General features: G+C 44.8%; 1 protein-coding gene across 3 annotated transcripts in view; it reads right to left on the bottom strand.

Annotated features, from left to right (window-relative positions):
- Positions 1-1,204: 1,204 nt before the first annotated feature.
- The window catches only part of LOC117966877 (transcription activator BRG1), a 31,295-nt gene continuing 13,728 nt past the window's right edge, over positions 1,205-18,771 (bottom strand). For all 3 annotated transcript variants that reach the window (XM_059007861.1, XM_059007863.1, XM_059007862.1), the window contains exons 14-34: positions 18,083-18,198; positions 17,217-17,364; positions 16,553-16,716; positions 16,004-16,070; positions 15,208-15,318; positions 13,741-13,983; positions 13,257-13,370; positions 12,741-12,848; positions 11,853-11,939; positions 11,553-11,599; positions 10,261-10,427; positions 9,570-9,733; positions 8,685-8,951; positions 8,121-8,198; positions 7,367-7,585; positions 6,649-6,917; positions 6,123-6,231; positions 5,266-5,367; positions 3,219-3,351; positions 2,286-2,425; positions 1,205-1,384 (exon numbers count right to left, since the gene is read on the bottom strand). In XM_059007861.1, the coding sequence (XP_058863844.1) occupies positions 1,352-1,384; positions 2,286-2,425; positions 3,219-3,351; positions 5,266-5,367; positions 6,123-6,231; positions 6,649-6,917; positions 7,367-7,585; positions 8,121-8,198; positions 8,685-8,951; positions 9,570-9,733; positions 10,261-10,427; positions 11,553-11,599; positions 11,853-11,939; positions 12,741-12,848; positions 13,257-13,370; positions 13,741-13,983; positions 15,208-15,318; positions 16,004-16,070; positions 16,553-16,716; positions 17,217-17,364; positions 18,083-18,198 (2,886 nt within the window). In that variant the 3' untranslated portion in view covers positions 1,205-1,351. The remainder of the gene's footprint in view (positions 1,385-2,285; positions 2,426-3,218; positions 3,352-5,265; positions 5,368-6,122; positions 6,232-6,648; positions 6,918-7,366; positions 7,586-8,120; positions 8,199-8,684; positions 8,952-9,569; positions 9,734-10,260; positions 10,428-11,552; positions 11,600-11,852; positions 11,940-12,740; positions 12,849-13,256; positions 13,371-13,740; positions 13,984-15,207; positions 15,319-16,003; positions 16,071-16,552; positions 16,717-17,216; positions 17,365-18,082; positions 18,199-18,771) is intronic.

Below are 18,771 nucleotides of genomic sequence, written 5' to 3'. Positions count from 1 at the left end.
GGGGAGAAACTCCTTATCAAACCAGGGGAAACTACAGCTCTGGCCAAAAGTTTTGCACAGTCACCCTATAGAATTAACTAATTTTGCTTCATAAAGTGGAATGAAACCTGCTGAATAATGTCACGTTAACATATTGAATTACATATTCCCATATACTTAATAAAAAACGGACACTGAAAAAAAATGGGACGTTGCAATCTAGCATGAAACACTGTACTGCTATTACAGCTTCTGGTAGACTTTTTTCGGGATATCATTTTGTAGTTTCTTGGATTACATGAAATAAAAAAAAGATATAAAAATGATGTTCATACATTTTTTTTAAATGACGTCTCGATCCTACAATTCTAGGCGATGCTAAACTTTTGACCACAGCTGTTGGTTTTTCTCTAAGCTGCTCACAATAAGCACTGTGGAAGCAGTTCTCATAAAAAACACATTCAGCAAGAGATTGAACTGGGACATGCAAACTTCCTTTACAAAGACTAGACAGGCAACAGGAGACCTCTGGTGGTGGTGTGGTACCATGCAGAGGGTTGGTTATAATCACTACACTGCTTAGAAATCGCTTTGGGTGCAGAAACACCATTCTGACAGAAGGGAGGGGTCCCGCAGCAAGAACTGAAAAAACTCTTGAAAATGCCAACGGGACACAAGCGTTGCAGAACGTACTAAAATTAGACCGACATTTCATCAAGCAGGGAGGGTACCACTGAACGCAGTTTGAACTGCAACTCTACCTCTAGACCTTGTTCAGAAATCCTTTCGAAATTCTTTGAAGAATAAAGACTTTTGACATATTTTGTAAGGGTTCTTTATTATTTGTGATCCAGTGACACCGACACAAACAGAGAGACACCCCCCAATGCCCGAGGGAAGATACAAAGACTGTGGGGGGGGGGGGGGGGGGGTGTTGACCTGATTTAATTAAAATACAGAACAATACTAGGAGTGCATTTCTACACACACACACACACGCATTCACGGTTTGAGAGAGTTACAACGATCCCTTCAGCTGCATCTCACAAAAACAGAACTGCCATTGGAAATAAAACAGAAAAAAAACACTTTAAAAAACCAAAAAAGAAACTCAGCTGTTCCTAACAAGATCATGATGGGGTTTTTTTCTGCACAGGTAAAGTTGAAACTTTTCCAGATTCCAGGACGAGGCAAGACAATAAAACAGTCCTACATCTTACTTGTATAAATATGTTTTTTTTTTTTTTTGTCTTTTTTTTTAAGCTAAAAAAAATCTGCCACTAATTATCACTACCCAGTTTATTCCTAAGTAAAAATACCACAGAGTCGGGCTTCGGAAAAAGTAGACGTGGAATGTTTCCTTCTGAGTCGCTCAGTCTTCCTCACTGCCGCTAGCAGACCGCTCCTGTGTGTGGAGAGAGAGAGAGAGAGAAAGAAAGAAAGAGAGAAGAGAGAGAGAGAGAGAGAGAGAGAGAGAGAGAGGGAGGGAGGAGAGAGAGAGAGAGAGAGAGAGAGAGAGAGAGAGAGAGAGATCTTGTTAAGAGAAACACAGATCTTGTTCCCCATACTTGGTAAAAGGCTACAGATGAAAGACTTTATTAGTCTCTTACTTGAACCCTGTATTACAACACAAATGAACAGAAGGAGTGCGAGAGGGGGAAAGGGGTCCCTATTTAATCTATGAACGATTTCACGAAGCAACACATGTGTTTATTCAGAGTCTATTCCACACACAGTGTTGGCCACATGTAGTCTTACACACACACACACATAAACACATTAATCTGTCAGCGATTATTTTAAACTGCTGCAGCGCTTTGAGACAGGATATCCGAGTTGTCACCAACATTCCCAACATGTTTCATGTCTAAAAGTTTTAAACACGTGTTTAACCTGACAACGTTCAAACTGAATCCACCATCACTAAATGCAACATGTAAAAGTTTAAAATGCTTTTTAAAAAGTTAAGTTAAACTTGATGAATTCATACTGAATCCACACGACTAACATTAGATACGAATTTACCAACTGCGTAAAATTTAACAGATTTGTTTAATCCTACTTTTAAACCGAATCCAAAAACACGACTAACGCAATACATAAAACTTCAAAAATGTGTTTAATCTTAAAAGTTTAAACAAACATTGAGGAATTTCAACTGAATCCAACAAAGGCCAACGTTAGATCCCGATACACCAGCTACATAAAAACTTTACAAAACGTGTTTAATCTGAAATGGAGGAATTGAACCCGAATCCCACCCCCTGACTCCTGTGTTCAGCACGGCGCCCCCTGCTGGCCCTCACCTCCTCATGCTCCTCCTCGCTGTCGTCATCGCTGACCACCGGCCTGGCTCTGGAGCCGCGGCTCAGCCGACGCCGGCCTTTGCCTTTCTCCTGACTCTTCTCCTTGCGGCCCAGCTTGATCTTGACCTTCACAGAACGGGCTGGTCAAGACAGACGAGGAGGAGGAGGAGGAGGAGGAGGGGGGGGGGATACATAATAAATAAATAAATAAATAAAAACGCCCTTTCAGTTCTCAGATTCACAACAGAGCTTTACCGTCACCGTGGGTAGGAAAAAATAAAACACCAAGACATGTATCATTTATTAGCCTGCAGTCTCCTATTATATATTGAGGCGTCATTTTATAAATCGAGTCTGTGTTTGCTGAATTAACAAACATTTAGGACTTAACAAAATGAGGAGTAAGTTATCACAGCAACTGTTAGAAAACTTTAAAATAACAGGGAGATGCTGCCAGTTAAAAACGCTGCAAAATATTACAAAGTGGCCTGTTCCTCAAATGAGGGCAAAGGCACTTAATGGGTTAATACCCACAGTGACTTTGCATTGACATCAATAGGAGAGACTGCAAAAAGTGCCCTTAAATTAGGAGGTGGTCTTAAAGCAATGTTTTACTGTATATCTAAAAACGAGGGAGACCTACAGACACCAGCACTGTATCCCACGGTTAGGGTTCATCCAGCGAAGGAATTGATATTTTAGAGACATTAATAATTGTTGCGATCGTTCAACTGCTTTCATTTGAAGCCGATTTTAATTCAAACAGTTGCCACTGTTGTGAGAAGCTCTCTTTTTTTTTTCTAACAGAACACTGCAAATTGCAATTTTGATCAAGGATGTGTTGGGATTGATTAAAAGGGAAAACAACTGAACAGGAAATCGATCCCCCAGCCCTGTTCACAAGCGGCAAAGCCAGAGACACATCACACTTACATTCAGACTCTGATCCTTCATCCTCCCCCTCTTCCTCCTCCTCGCTGTCCTCCCCTTCGCTCTCCTCCTCCTTCTCGATCTTCTGGCGCACGCTGGTGAACACGGACTGCAGCACGATGGAGTCTTCGTAGATCTGTTCATTCAAAACCCCCAACGATTTCAAAGCAGGCAAAGAAAAACACCCAAAACAGACATACATTATCCCCGAACATCTCGCAGGTCGAGGAGAGACTCTGAAACAGACGCTGTCAAAAACACCCGCTCCGCTCTTGTCAAAATCAAACCCCACGATTGAAGATTTTTTTTTTTTACAGCACCAACTTCAGGCGTCTGCTTGTGCCTTTTGACAACATTTATCTGTTTTATGAAATCAATGAAGTCTACAAAAGCTAAAAAAAAAAAAATAGTAAATTTCTCTTTTCTTTCTCTCAGCTTGTAGGAAGTCAATAAGTGCGCATTTATTCACACCTGTACAAAATTTGCTTGCATGAAGTTGAAAATAGATCAATGAAAAACACATTCTTTTTTTTTTTTGTTCAGCTTTGGTTAGGGGAGTAACTGGGGGATTTGACAAGAGCAGATTCAGTAATTTAAGCAAAAAAAACACATGAAAGTCACAAAGAGCCAACCCTAACGTTGTAATGCCAGCCAGAGTTGTGCAGAACGAAACTTGGAGATTCAGACTGTGATCCAATTCAGGTCTGGCTAGCTCAGGGAGTTAGAACCAGAGAGAGAGTGCGAGCGGGGAGCGGCACGCTCTCATTTTATATGGAGCGGAGATCGGACATTTCCGGCTTGCTCGTTCTTCTCAGTGCTGTGAAAGGAGCACGGTTTTATTTCTCTTAAATACATGTTCGGGCACAGCGTTTGCACAAAAGCGTATTTTTAGCTTCTTCCCCCAATACAGCGCTGTGAACAGGGTTTATATTTTCTGCACTCTTAAGGATAGTTCATACACTACAGGGTGATGAGTCAGCCCCGTTGAGACTCATGTATGTCCCTGGGTTGCTTTGAGCTCCCTAGGAGATATTCAGACACAAACAAGCCCAGATAAAGCTAATGTATAAGGAACGTCATATTTAAAGTTCGAAATAGGAAAGCACACAAGATCGTAGGAACCTGTTAAACAAGATGATATTTCCTGACTATTTTCAGGACCAATCAATAATAATGAGAAAGCGTCTTCGAATTGAATTCTGAGCATTTTCTGTTTGGCTTTTTTCTTTGCTGATCATAGCTAGGGATTTTTTTAATTGGGTCAAACTCTGCGATTATAATAAGGAAGATTACCTAGTATTCCTTTCTGAATGTACATTACATCTTCTCATCTGCAAATCAGCAACACAGTGGGGGGGGGGGGGGACGGGGACACAACTAGTTTATTTTTTAAACTAGTGGCGCAGAGTGGAAAAAAACCACAGAGCTGGTGTTTGTAGTGAGAGTTCGCACTTTGTTCCAACAAAACTTTCAATGTTTTAAAAAAAATAAATAAATTCAGGAGTAAGAAATTAAAAAAAATGGGTTAGTGGGACAAAAAGATTCAAACAGAAACTCACCGTGAATGAATAACTCACCTGAGTCTCCTTTCGTCATGCGTGACATACATCATAGCAAAATTTACATTATTTATTTCTATTTACAGCTGTGGCCAAAAGTTTTGCATCACCTAGAATTTTAGGATCGAGTCTCTCTCTCTCTCTCTCTCTCTCTCCTCTCTCTCTCTCTCTCTCTCTCTCTCTCTCTCTCTCTCTCTCTCTCTCTCTCTCTCCTCTCTCTCTCTCTCTCTCTCCTCTCTCTCTCTCTCTCTCCTCTCTCTCTCTCTCTCTCTCTCTCTCTCTCTCTCTCTCTCTCTCTCTCTCTCTCTCTCTCTCTCTCTCTCTCTCTCTCTCTCTCTCTCTCAACTTAATTTAGATCTTTTATTCAACATCATCTTATCAAAGTGAATGTCTGCGATGATATCACAGAAGTCTAGCGGAAGCTGTCTCGGTTGCAGCGGGTGATGCCACTCTCTTTTGGCCGCAGCCGCACTGCTGCTCCTCTCTCTCACCAGCGATCCCTCCAGGTTGAAGGTCTGTGCGTTCTGGCACAGCAGCATGACGTCCTTCTCCAGGTCGTTGAGGCTGCGGTACTTGTGGTTCCGGATTCGCTCCTGGGAAGGTTTGGGGGAGAGGAGGGGGTCATGGGTTACGCACACGAGTCCCAATCGGAGGTCCACAGGTGTGGCTGCTGATACTTAGTCAGCATGCTGGAATGGGTTTATGAACAAGATTGCAAAACATTTTTTTTTTGGTAACCTTAAATAAATAAATGAATACATCTCCCTGCTTGCTTGGCTGTTATTTTTGTCTTCTTGTTTGCATTTTCTGAACCGTCATGTTTTTTTTTTTTTTTATTATCGAATCCCTGAATTCCTTTAAAAGAAATCGTGACACCAGCTGCCTCAACGATCGGAAACATTTCTGCTAAACATTTAGGAACGTTTGTTGTAGAATAACTCTACGGAAAAACAAACAATTTTGAATGCAGGAACGCTCTACACTTTTTTTTGCTTTAATATATAGTATGTTTCATTGTGAAATGCCTAGTTTTTAAACTGTGAAACAAGCAACTTTTTTTTTTTTTTTTTTTTTTTTTTACTATGGGGGGGTGGGGAATTGTTCAATGCATTTTCCCCTGACGGTCAGTCCTCCAGTTAGTGGAACAAATAATTAGACCAATATAAAAAAGTAACAGAGTTCAAGACAGCCAGAAGACACCGCATCCCTCCAGGGACTGGAGTTTGACCCCCCCCCCCGATTTAGAAGGTGGTTTTACCCAAACTGGTAATTATTCCTCCCCATTTCTCGTCCTCATTTCAAGATACACCACCCCCCCCCCCCCCCCCCCACTCACACACACACACACCTTGATCTTCTTGAAGTCCACGGGCTTGCGGATCAGCTCGTAGTACTCCGGCAGCTCTTTTCGTGACGGGAGCTGGATGAAGACTTCGCTCAGCTGGCGTCCGTTGTTGCTGCAACAGGGAATAAAAAAGGGAAGAGGCCCTTGAATATCAACATGAGGAGAAAATGTGGTTTATATAACCCCCCCATCCAGCACTCAAAGAACACAGACATTTGCAAAGCTTTTTTAGATGTTATAGTAATAAAATAATTACTTGGATCGCATTATTGAGGAGTTTGGTTATAAAACGAGTGATCAGGAGATGTTTTAAATCGGTATGCACGACTATGAAGAGGTATGTGAAAAATACAGCGAACAAGGGGTGGGGCGGGGCTGGGGATGCAGTGCTTTTTAAACCTGTTTTACAAACAAAATATTTTAAAACAGCGCGTCTAAAATAAATTGCGTGCCTGAGACGCGCTGAATAAATGGACCGCTAAGGGTTGAAAAAGACAAAAGGAATGGGAGCCGGCACCGCCCGCCTCACCTCTCCTTGTACTTGATGACCGCGTCCACGATCTTCTTCATCTTCTTGGTGAGATTGGGCGGGTTGGGAGAGAGCTTCTCCGCGGGGGGCCGCCCGCGCTTCTTCTGCTTCCTGCTGTCATCGTCCTTCTCGCGGCTGCGGGTGCTCGTGGTGGGGGTGGGGGTGGGGGCGGGCGGCGCTGCCAGGTCCGGGTCGCGCTTCCTCTTCCGGGTCGTCTTCTTGTGCCGCACCTCCTCCTCGATCTCCTCCAGCGTTCCTTCCTCAATCGCCTGCAGGAGGAGGGGGGAGGAGACAGGGATGGAAGTAAGACCCCCGTCTGCAGAGTGGTTTGATCAATACCGGACTTTAATAGTGAGACGCACCTGCGCTCGTTACCTAGACACTCCTATTAAAACATGGAAAGGGTGAAACGGCTATGCAGCAGGAGTCCATCCCTGTGTTTTATAGTGTACCGACGTTGACATGCTCCCTGCCAGCAGAATTACACTGCAAAGGGACAGTCTTAAAATAAAACAGCTTGCAATAAAGACTCCCATTGCACAGCAGTTTGATCCATTCCTGGTTTTAGCTAAGAGTTTAAAAACCAGACAGAAAACACACTTTAAAAAAGAAATTGCCTAATTGGCCTGATTTCCCAGTGAGCGTTATGAGGTGGGTGCCCCTCTCCCCCTCACCCCACATGCTGCTGAACCCCAGCACTCCTCTCCTCTCCCCTCACCTTGAGCCACTGCTTCTCGGTCAGCGAGTCGCTGTAGTCGACCTCCTTGCGTTGCCGGGAGCCGCGGCCGAACATCTTCTCCTCCTCCTCCTCGCAGGTGAGCCGCTCCACCTCCGCGTCGTCCTTCATGATCCAGGTGGGCAGCTCGTCCTCCTCCATCAGGCGGGGCTTGCGTTTCGGGTTGCGGGCCTCCTCGCGCCGCCGGTCCATGTCCATGCGCTGGTGGGAAAGCGAGACAGCGAGGGTCAGATAAGGAGATCTACATTATTCCACATACTTACTAAACACCCTGGTATCTCTGAATAGATAACCGTCTCCCCTTATGTTAATTTTAATGAGCAAGACATCTCGCAAGCAGAACACTCCCCCGAAATTATTGTTATTATTTATTTCTTAGCAGACGCCCTTATCCAGGGTGACTTACAATTGTTACAAGATATCATATTATTTTTACATTCAATTACCCATTTATACAGTTGGGTTTTTACTGGAGCAATCTAGGTAAAGTACCTTGCTCAAGGGTACAGCAGCAGTGTCCCCCACCTGGGATTGAACCCACGACCCTCCGGTCAAGAGTCCAGAGCCCTAACCACTACTCCACACCGCCGCCCTAAAACATTCTTCTTGTTATAGGAAATCAGCACAGCTGGGGACGGGGAGTTTGTTCAGACTGCCGGCTCGCTAAATATATCTAGGTGTCCCTGAATAGAAAATCGTCTTAAAAAAGGGGTTAAAAGGTTTCCCCAGAACGCACCATGAAGTGATCGAACTCCTCCTCGCTGCGGGCGATCATCTGGTTCACAGTCTCATCATCTGGGACCTCGTCCTCTTCCTGAGAGAGAGAGAGAGAGAGACACAGACAGACAGACAGACAGAGACAGAAACAGAGAGGTCTTGTTAAGAGAAACAGAGATCTTGTTCCCCATTCTTGGTAAAAGGCTACAGATGAAAGGCTTTATTAGTCTCTAACTTGAAGATATGCGATGGCTCTAATATAACGTGAATAGAAATAAAAATACAGAAAAACAGTTTTTATTATAAACAAACATTTAAAAATATCAGATTTACTTTGATGTTAAATAGTCACTAGCGGATTAGATAAGTTAAAAAAAAAAAGTATAAAAAAATGGAAGATAAAAGGCGCACTTCTGGAAAAAAGTGCAAGACATTTTTACAAAAATGTTTAAAAAAATAAAATTTGGTGTTGTTCAAGTTGGGTTCAGAGTAGCAGCGGGCAGAAAAAATAAATAAATAATTGGTGTGTAATACGGGGGGTGAGGGGGGGGGGTTACGGCCGCTGTCCTGAGATCACACTCACCCACACCCCCCCGGAGCGCCACACCCCCTGGCTCCCGACCTCGTCCTGTTCCTCGTGCTCCAGGATGGCCTGCAGGAAGGCGCGCCGCTCGTGGCTGCTGGATTTCTGGTCGAACATGCCCGCCTGGATCACTTTCTGGTCCACGTTCAGCTTGTACTTGGCAGCGGCCAGGATCTTCTCCTCCACGCTGTTGACCGTGCACAGACGCAGGACTCGCACCTCGTTCTGCTGACCGATGCGGTGAGCGCGGTCCTGGGCTTGGAGATCCTGCAGGGGGGGGGGGGGGGGGGGGGGGAGAAAGAAAGAAAGAAAGAAAGAAAGAAAGAAAGAAAGAAAGAAAGAGAGAGAGAGCACGCAGGAGAGAGAGAGCACGCAAGAGCGAGAGAGCAGAAAGAGGAGAGAGACAGAGCAAGAGAACGTTTTTAGTGCCACACACTCAATGCCTTAGCATCTCTTACTAATGGACAGAGAGGGTTGTTCGAAACCTAAGCGCCTCTGTGGTGGAACCAGCTACCGGAAAACATCAGCCCTTCTACCCCTCCTGCTCTGCACTGGACTCGCCTGACCTCAGAACCACGTTACTGGATCCTCAGCTGATGCACTATCCTTACACTACTAATAGTATGACAGTCATTGTAGATTTAACTTGTTTTAATCCCAACTTGTTGTATCCTAGTTCATATTGAATTCCAGTATTAATTATTACTCTATTTAAATATGAAGCTTGCATTGTATCCCTGTACTGCCCTGTAACACCTGTAAGTCGTCGTGGATAAAGGTGTCTGCTAGATAACTGAATAATAATGATATTATGTGCCGGGGACAGGGAGAAGCCTGGCTCGGTTCGGGATCATCTTCTCCCTGGTCACTCGGGACACTCGTTACCTGGTGGGGGTTCCAGTCGCTGTCGAAGATGACGACCGTGTCGGCAGACTGCAGATTGAGCCCCAGCCCTCCGGCGCGAGTACTCAGCAGGAACACGAAGTACTGGGAATTGGGGTCGTTGAAGGTCTTCAGCAGCATTCCCCGGTCTTCAGCTTTAGTGGTTCCTGGAGACAAGAACAAGAAAGAATCTATAAAAACTACTTTCAGATTCACACATTATTAACTGAACTGTTCAGTGGTATTTCTAAAAGAAACTTCAAGTTGAAAAGTTTATTATTATTATTATTTATTTATTTATTAGCAGACGCCCTTATCCAGGGCGACTTACAATTGGTACAAGATAGCACATTATTTTTACATACAATTACCCATTTATACAGTGGGGATTTTACTGGAGCAATCTCGTGGGTTCAATCCCCCACCTGGGACTGAACCCACGACCCTCCGGTCAAGAGTCCAGAGCCCTAACCCCACTCCACACTGCTGTTACCTACACACACTGTGACTGATCAAGCTCATAGTAAAACCTGGAATGGGTGAAACGGCTATGCAATAGGAGTCGTATTTACATCCCCGACATGAAAATCTCATATTCATCCCACCACTCCTACAAAATAAAAGAACGGTCCTGCCCCTCCGTCCCCCGTCCCCCTTCCAAAGCTACCGCCCCTGAACCCCCACCAGTGCTCACCGTCCAATCTGAGGTATTTGAAGTTGCGGTAAGCGAAGTAGTCCTCCATGATGGTCATGAGTGAGGTCATCTGACAGAAGAGCAGCACCTTGTGATTGGTCACGCGGAGTTTCGGGAGGATGCGGTCCAGCACCTCGAACTTGCCCGAGGCCCGGTACAGATCGGGTCTAGGAGAGAGAGAGAGAAGCAAGGCGAGGCGTTACCAGACCCAGAACGGATTCTACCACCGTGAAGGCTCTCCCTGCTCTCTCAGAGACCCGAGGATCGAGGCATCGTCTATCAGCGAGACAGCTAGATGCTGTTAATAAACCCCAAGGACGAGCCTGCTGCAAACACACAAGCCTACAGCAGGGTAGCGGAAAATCCATGCGTCTCTCCCCCCCCGTCCCCAATTTCCTTCTTAAAATCAATCCCCCCCCCCCCCCCCAATTCCAATCTAATCAATTTCCAATTCCATTTTAAAACAAAATTCCTTTGAAGGACTTGGAAGGGATTAACCCTTTGCGGTCCATTGTCGGACTGGGTCCGACATTGCAATTATTCCTCACAGGTCCTTTGTCGGACTGGGTCCGACATCATTATAGCAACGCAAAAAACGGATTTCTAGTCGTTTTTTCTCCAGAAAAAGCCGAGAAAACCATTCAATTGCCGAGTGGGAGCGACAGGAGCCGAGACAAGTCGAAAATAAATAAATAAATAAATAAATAAATAAATAAATAAAAAAGGCGTATCTCATGAATAGTCATACATGGTATCAGGTATCAGATAACGGGGCGGTCGTAAGTAAACAAGTTGGCTGACTGTGAATCACACGGACATTTGCAGAGCTTTTTTGAGATGTTATAGTAATAAAATAATGACTTGGATCGCATTATTGAGGAGTTTGGTGATAAAACGAGTGATCAGGAGATGATCGATCGGTATGTACGACTATTATTATTATTATTTATTTCTTACATAGGTGAAAGCTATAGCGAACGAAAGGGTGGGGCGGGGCTGGAGATGCCTAGTGAGTGCTTTGTTGATATGCAGGGCCATTTAAACCCGTTTGACTGTGGAAAAAAATACTTTTAAACAGCGCGTCTAAAATTAACTGCGCGTGTGAAAATTAATTAGACCTGACGCGCGATTAATAAATGGACCGCAAAGGGTTAAAAGGTGAATTGGGAATTCGTTTTAAAAAGGAATTGATCCCAGCCCTGGCTTAAAAAGGCGGGCATGAATAACCTGAAAGACGCACCCAGGGTCAGCTGTGGCACATTTCGCAGCTGTAGATCCTTGTAACAACTTACCCCTGCACAATCCCACCACTAAAGCCCAAGTGCTCGGAGAAGGATTCCTGAAACCAGAACAAAAAGTTTAAAAAAGATTAAATCAAGTGCAGCGCAAACAGGAAGGTTTGTCTATAAAAACACACCACCTCGCAAAATAAAACCAGGCAACTACTCAGATTTAAAAATAAATGAATTAAAACACCACCACACAGATCTGAAGTGGAACGCGGTAGATCTGAGTTCAATTTGTAATAGGTTTAAAACAAAAATCTCAAAGACAGAACAGGACGCGTCCCGTACGGGTGACCGCAGGATTACCTCAATGTGCTGGAACATGTACGGGTGATTACAGATCTTCCTCAGCTGCATGATCGTGTTCATCAAGGTCTTCGTCCCACCTTTCCCCTGCGCAGAGGAAGAGCACAAGGCTTTAGGGTTCACTTTGTGATCGTTACAGAATGCACCAATAATGAGGACAGGTCTGCCAGGAGCGAGGGCAGGGATTCAATGAACCCTCTAATCACCATTTCTGTATATAACACATGGCTTAACCACCTCTCTGCTATTTTTAATCTTATTTAAATTCCGCCTCACAAGCTGGATTTTTTTCTTTCACACGCAATACATTACGTATTGCTGGACAGGAGAGAAAAGAAAAAAAAAAACCTTATCTATATCAATAAAGTAGCTTTTCTCATTTCGCACGGGCGTTACAGGGTTAAGTGAAATGAAATTAAATCAAGTGTATTTAGTAATAGCGCTTTACAAGTCAATAAAAACAGACAAAATGTATTAAACACGAAAAAAGTTATAGTAAAATGAATCAGAAGAAAATATTAGTAGAGAAATAAAATGAAGATGCAACACTTTTAAAATGTTGTATGAAATGCTAGTCTAAAAAAAGTTTTTAATCTCTATTTATAAATATTAAGTGACTGCATCTTTAATATCAGATGGTAGTATATTCAACAATCTGGGAGCATTGTAACAAAGCTCTCTCTCTCTCTCTCTGTCCTTTTTGTCTTAATATCTTTGGGAGGGACAGAAGACCAGACTCAGCCGACCTTAAAAGCACGTCTAGGTACACATAGCGAAAAAAACGCTTTTAGATCAAATCAGGAGCCAGGCTTTGCAAGTCAAAAGCAGGATCTTATAATCAACTCTAAAAGTGGTGCTGGAAGCGACGCAAAGGGGTGCAGTCAGTACCTTTTTGTCCTTCTCGGAGCCGTCGGTCAGCAGCACCCCCTTGGCCTGCATGTGTCTGTAGAGGACTCTCTGCAACGCTGACATGTCGCACTTAATCACGTACTCCACCTGAAAACGCAGGACCGGACAGATTAACAAAACACAAGACGGGTCAGTATTTGACACACACATAAGAACATGGAAATATTTTTTTTTTTTGTATAATATACATTCTCAATGTGAAATATGGTCGGATAGGAGGTGGTGTGGTCCAGTGGTTAAATAAAAGGGCTTGTAAACCAGGAGGTTCAAATCCCTGCTCAGCCCAGCACTGTGTGACCCTGAGCAAGTCACTGAACCTCCTTGTGCTCCGCCTTTCTGGCGAGACGTTGTTGTAAGTGACTCTGCAGCTGATGCATAGTTCACACACCCTAGTCTCTGTAAGTCGCCTTGGATAAAGGCGTCTGCTAAACAATAATACGAATATATAAAAGGGTTATAACAAAAAGAATCCTACAAACACACGGCTGTCTGTACCTTCTCAGGGAGCTGTGCCTCCACCTCTTTCTTGAGCCTCCGGAGCAGAAAGGGGCGGAGCACCTTGTGGAGACGCCGGATAATCAGGATGGTCTCCTCTTCGTTCAGATCCACCTTGCAAAAGGAGAGGGAAGCAGCTTCAACACAACAGAACAGACCGCTCCGATGCAGGCTCGCTTCACAGCTGGGGTGAATGCTTCACTGCTCCTGTTACAGACGAGCTTGACTGCCCTCAAAAACAGGGACGCTGACAAACACATTTTACAAAACTGAAAAACTTCTAGAATGGTAGCGCCCGTCCTTCGGAAGTGACTCTGCAGCAGCAGCAGTTGTTGATGCATAGTTTGCTTTAGATAAAATTGTCTGCTAAATAGCTAAACGACTTAGAATGTATCAAAATTCAATTATCCCCCCCTCCCTACCGACAGAAATGAATTTGGGAACTTCCCAGGTATAAAAAGACCTCTTTGGAAGCACAGGTTACCTTTTCTCCGGTCATGGCGAAGGGGGCGTTGAACCACTGCTCGAACGTGCTGCAACTCTTGAAGATGGTGGGCAGGAGGAAGTTGAGCAGAGCCCAGAGCTCGGGCAGCTTGTTCTGCAGCGGGGTGCCGGTCAGCAGGAGGCGGCGGGGAGCCAGGTAGTGAGTGTTGAGGACCTGGGTCAGCTTGCAGTGGTGATTCTTCATGCGGTGACCCTCATCCACTATCATGTACTTCCAGCGGATCTGCGGGGGGTGGGGGGGTGGAGGGGAGGCGAGCAGAGAAGCACGAGGTTCATTACAGTGGGTGTCTGAAGTGTAGCGGCTCAGGGAAAGTGTGTCTCTCTCTCTCTGAGCTGCTGTTCAGTGTGTCTCTCTCTGAGCTGCTGTTCAGTGTCTCTCTCTCTCTCTGAGCTACTGTTCAGTGTCTCTCTCTGAGCTGCTGTTCAGTGCCTCTCTCTCTGAGCTGCTGTTCAGTGCGTCTCTCTCTGAGCTGCTGTTCAGTGTCTCTCTCTCTCTCTCCGAGCTGCTGTTCAGTGCCTCTCTCTCTGAGCTGCTGTTCAGTGCCTCTCTCTCTGAGCTGCTGTTCAGTGCCTCTCTCTCTGAGCTGCTGTTCAGTGCCTCTCTCTCTGAGCTGCTGTTCAGTGCCTCTCTCTCTGAGCTGCTGTTCAGTGCCTCTCTCTCTCTGAGCTGCTGTTCAGTGCCTCTCTCTCTCTGAGCGGCTGTTCAGTGCCTCTCTCTCTCTGAGCGGCTGTTCAGTGCCTCTCTCTCTCTGAGCGGCTGTTCAGTGCCTCTCTCTCTCTGAGCTGCTGTTCAGTGCCTCTCTCTCTCTGAGCTGCTGTTCAGTGCCTCTCTCTCTCTCTCTCTGAGCTGCTGTTCAGTGCCTCTCTCTCTCTCTGAGCTGCTGTTCAGTGCCTCTCTCTCTCTCTGAGCTGCTGCTAATGCGTAAGGTAGTAATTGAACACAAGTGAACCTCTAAATGAAAAGACTATAAAAATGTTGTAAATTCACTTAACAGGCTTGCTGTACACAGCAGTGCCATCTGGTGGATACATCATTTTTTGCAAATGTGTAGCACTGTCACCCCTGCAAAAGTGCTTTCTTCCAAGTGCTTACCTACCAATACCAGCATGTGAAGGTTTAGGGTAAGCCAACGAAGCATCACAGCATTAACTGGTGACACTAGAAAACATTTCTAAGTTTCTGTTTTATGACTGACTTGTAAGAAATAGGATTTTATAAAACAGATACTTCTGAACAATGCAACTTATGGGATGGAAATAAGACTCCTATTGCATAACAGTTTCACCCATTCCAGATTTCACTGCAAGCTTGATTAGCCACAGTGTGTGTAGGTAACAAAGCTCAGCTGCGTCTTATTAAACCCCTGGTAAAACCAGGAATGGATCAAACTGCTGTACAAAGGGAGTCTTACTTCCATCCTTGGAACTTTTCAAAGGAAGGTCTCACCTTGGCTAGAATTTGCTTGTCCTTAATAATGTACTCGTAAGTGGTGAGGAGCACATTAAACTTCCCGCTGCGTAGCTGAGGGACGAAGGCCCTTCTCGCAGCTGGGGAGCCCTGAAAGAGAAGACGATTTGCATTTACAGCACATGATGTTCACTCTCCCCTCTCCCCGCTCCTCTCTCACTGGTGTATAACGGATAAACACTGGCGTTTCATTTCAAGAGACAGGTTTGGTATCTTGCATCATTGCAAAGGGCTTTTCTGCCCTTATTTGCTTTAAAACAATGACAAGTAATTCAGCAAATCTTTAGATGGGTGTACAACACAAAAAGGCACGTATATCACGACTCGTCATCTTCAGGGATGGGGCCAATTCCTTTATAAAAATAAATTCCCATTCCTTTTACGACACAGGCTTTATTAAGCAAACATTCATACAACTGGTCGTATGTGTGGGTTTGTGTGTTTGCTCAATAAAGCCTGTCGTCAAAGGAATTGATTACAAGGGAATGGAAATGGATTTTAAAAAGGAATTGGAATTGAAAATGAGAGAATTGACCCTCCAACCCGGCTCCTTTCACAAGGATTAAAAATTAACCAGGACACATTACAAGTATAAAAATAATAATTCACACACATCTGGTGATGGTGGAATGGGTGGCAGATATATATGCGAATTCAAAGTACTGTGCCATCTTTTGAAGTCTGTTTCTCGTAGTGTATAAAAATGACGGCAAGCTAGACCACATTCTTCAGTGCTGCACTGACAGTGCGATCAACGCTCTGTGCACCAGCTTACCTTGTAGGAGACCTTCACCACGGAGGGGCCCCACTTATCAAACTCATAAACCCAGTTAGAGAGCGTTCTGAAACCGCAAACCAAGACAAAACACACGTGATTAACACAGTGGAATAACGGGTCACATGGACCGCAAGGGTTTGAAGACACACTAAACAGTTTGAATAGGCATCCTGGTGAATCTATCCATGACTTTGCACACACAGCTCTGGCCACAAGGATTCGCTTCGTCGACAGTTTTAGGATCGAGACCATTGCATTATAAAACAGATACGTAGCCATGACACTTAACATAGTATAAATTGTGCACAGGGTGACTGAAGAGGGAGATAAAACCCACTGAAACTCAATGCTGGCTCTGGAGATCCACTCCATTCCCAGTTTTTATTCCAAGCAGGTCCCAAATCGGAGTCCATTTCCTCTAAGCAAAGTTCAAATGAACTCATTTCAGAACCTGGGACCGGACTAGACTGAACCAGATCTCCAGGGTTAGAACTGAGTACCACACTGGCCCAGATCCAGACTGCAGCACCACACACACACACGTACGAGAGAGGTACGATAATCAGGAAGGGTCCGTTGATGCGCTTGTTCTCCATGAGGTAGGTGATTAAAGCGATGGTTTGGATGGTCTTCCCCAGACCCATCTCGTCAGCCAGGATGCCATTCAGGTTGTTGTTGTAGAGAGACACCAGCCACTCCAGTCCCTTCACCTGTAATGAGAAAAGACCCCAATCACTGTTAACTGGCTAGTGCGAGTGTCTAACTCTGATCAAACTCCTGGCTCCTGATCATTTCAATAAGAATAATACTAGACTTCATTGAGGGGAGCTCTGAACCCCAGGGCTGGGTGCAGCAGCAGCAGCAGGGCTAGTGTGAGTTTCTAACCCTGCTCAAACTCCTGGCTCCTGATCATTTCAATAAGAATAATACTAGACTTCATTGAGGGGAGCTCTGAACCCCAGGGCTGGGTGCAGCAGCAGGGCTAGTGTGAGTTTGTAACCCTGCTCAAACTCCTGGCTCCTGATCATTTCAATATTAATAAGACTTCATTGAGGGGAGTTCTGAACCCCAGGACTAGGTGCAGCAGCAGCAGGGCTAGTGCGAGTTAAGCCATGTAACTTTAAAACAATAATTTTGTTAGGAATGAATCTCTAAAAGAATATTAATAAATAAAGTTGTGTAAGGAATCGGATTGTTTCTTTTTCTTCACCTGGTACTGTTTGAGCTGTCCGTTGACGAGGAGTGAAGATTGCTTGTCCACTCTCTCGGTGACGGCGTGAGCGACAGCGTAGTAAGACTGCAGCCCCCGCGCGAAAGCAGCAGAGCCGTACTCATCATCAACATCCTGCTTGGCGTTGCTGCAAGAGCCCACAGCAAGGAAGTTAAACACTCAAAAACACCAAAACCAAACCAGAATTTACATTCTCATATTCAGTGTCACATCCGGATATATTATACCCCCCCCCCCCCCCCCAAGTGAAAACAAGTGCAATTTGAAATGACGTTAAAATCTAAAACCAAGCCAAATATTCTCCCCCCGAGCAACAACAGGAGTCGAGGCTTGTTACTAAAAATGATAAGCATTGCCACAAAACAATTCTGATCACTCAGCAACCTTTCTGGTGTTAATTATGTGACAATTTCAGAAAGCACCAGGCTTCGCATCGTATTAAATTAAACTGTGCAGAACTCCTACAGTCTCGTTTCACAAAATGCGGACCGCTGCACTTCCTGTTAGGGGGCGCTACTTTCAAAATGAACCGCGCTGTCAATGTCGGCTAACGCAGCGAAAACCGTTTAAACCGGCAGTCTTTTTTGAGGTCTTCAAAAATCAAGAACGCCCGTCAGATAAGATTTGAGCGTTTCTAAATCTGGCAATATTGAGCAGATGAAATGTGGTCTTCACTTGGTGACTCGCTCAAGGCTATCCGAGAACGCCACACTCAGGAGGTACCCACTCACTGACGTGCGAGAACGCCCCACGCAGGAGGTACCCACTCACTGACGTGCGAGAACGCCATACGCAGGAGGTACCCACTCACTGACGTGCGAGAACGCCACATGCTTGCTACTCACTCGAGGATGTGCCTGACGTAGACCTCGGACACTTCTTCACAGTCTGGGTCGGAGATCTTCTTCTCTTCCACAGCGGACTGGCTGGGCTGCGGGGGAGGCTGTTCCTCCTCTTCCTCCTGAAACACACACACAGTTACACTCCCAGCTCCAAATAAAGGCACACACAGGACTGCAACACACCCAGCACCGACATCAGATTTAATAGGTACACTGCATGAGTTAGTTACGGCTTCAAGCCATGATCACTTGAGGTCGTTCACTACTTAATTCAACATGCTTAACTCAATCCTGTCTTTGATACCCACAGAAATATCAACTACCACCACAAGCGAGTCACGGGTTTAACCCATTAAGTGCCACTGTCCTGCTTAGTAATTTTCTGGAGCATTTAATTCTCTTAACTACAGTTATGGTCAAAAGTTTTGCATCACCCCGATAAAATTAAATACATTTTGCTAAGTCAAAATATTTAATTTATTGATTTTTAAAATCAAGTTATTTTGACATGTCGTAACTCAATCCCGCTACACGCTGAAACGTCAACCACCACCACAAATTGTTGTTTATTTAAAATCGTTAATTATTTTTAAATGCATTTGTTTTCCCCCCCTCACTTCCTTCAAATTGAACCTCTTTAGGTATGTCATAAGCTAGCATTTCCATTTTTACGCACGACGCTGCAGCTGGCT

This window comes from Acipenser ruthenus, chromosome 36, assembly GCF_902713425.1.
Source record: "Acipenser ruthenus chromosome 36, fAciRut3.2 maternal haplotype, whole genome shotgun sequence".
Classification (NCBI taxonomy): domain Eukaryota; kingdom Metazoa; phylum Chordata; class Actinopteri; order Acipenseriformes; family Acipenseridae; genus Acipenser; species Acipenser ruthenus.
This window is presented reverse-complemented; position numbering and strand designations above follow the sequence as displayed.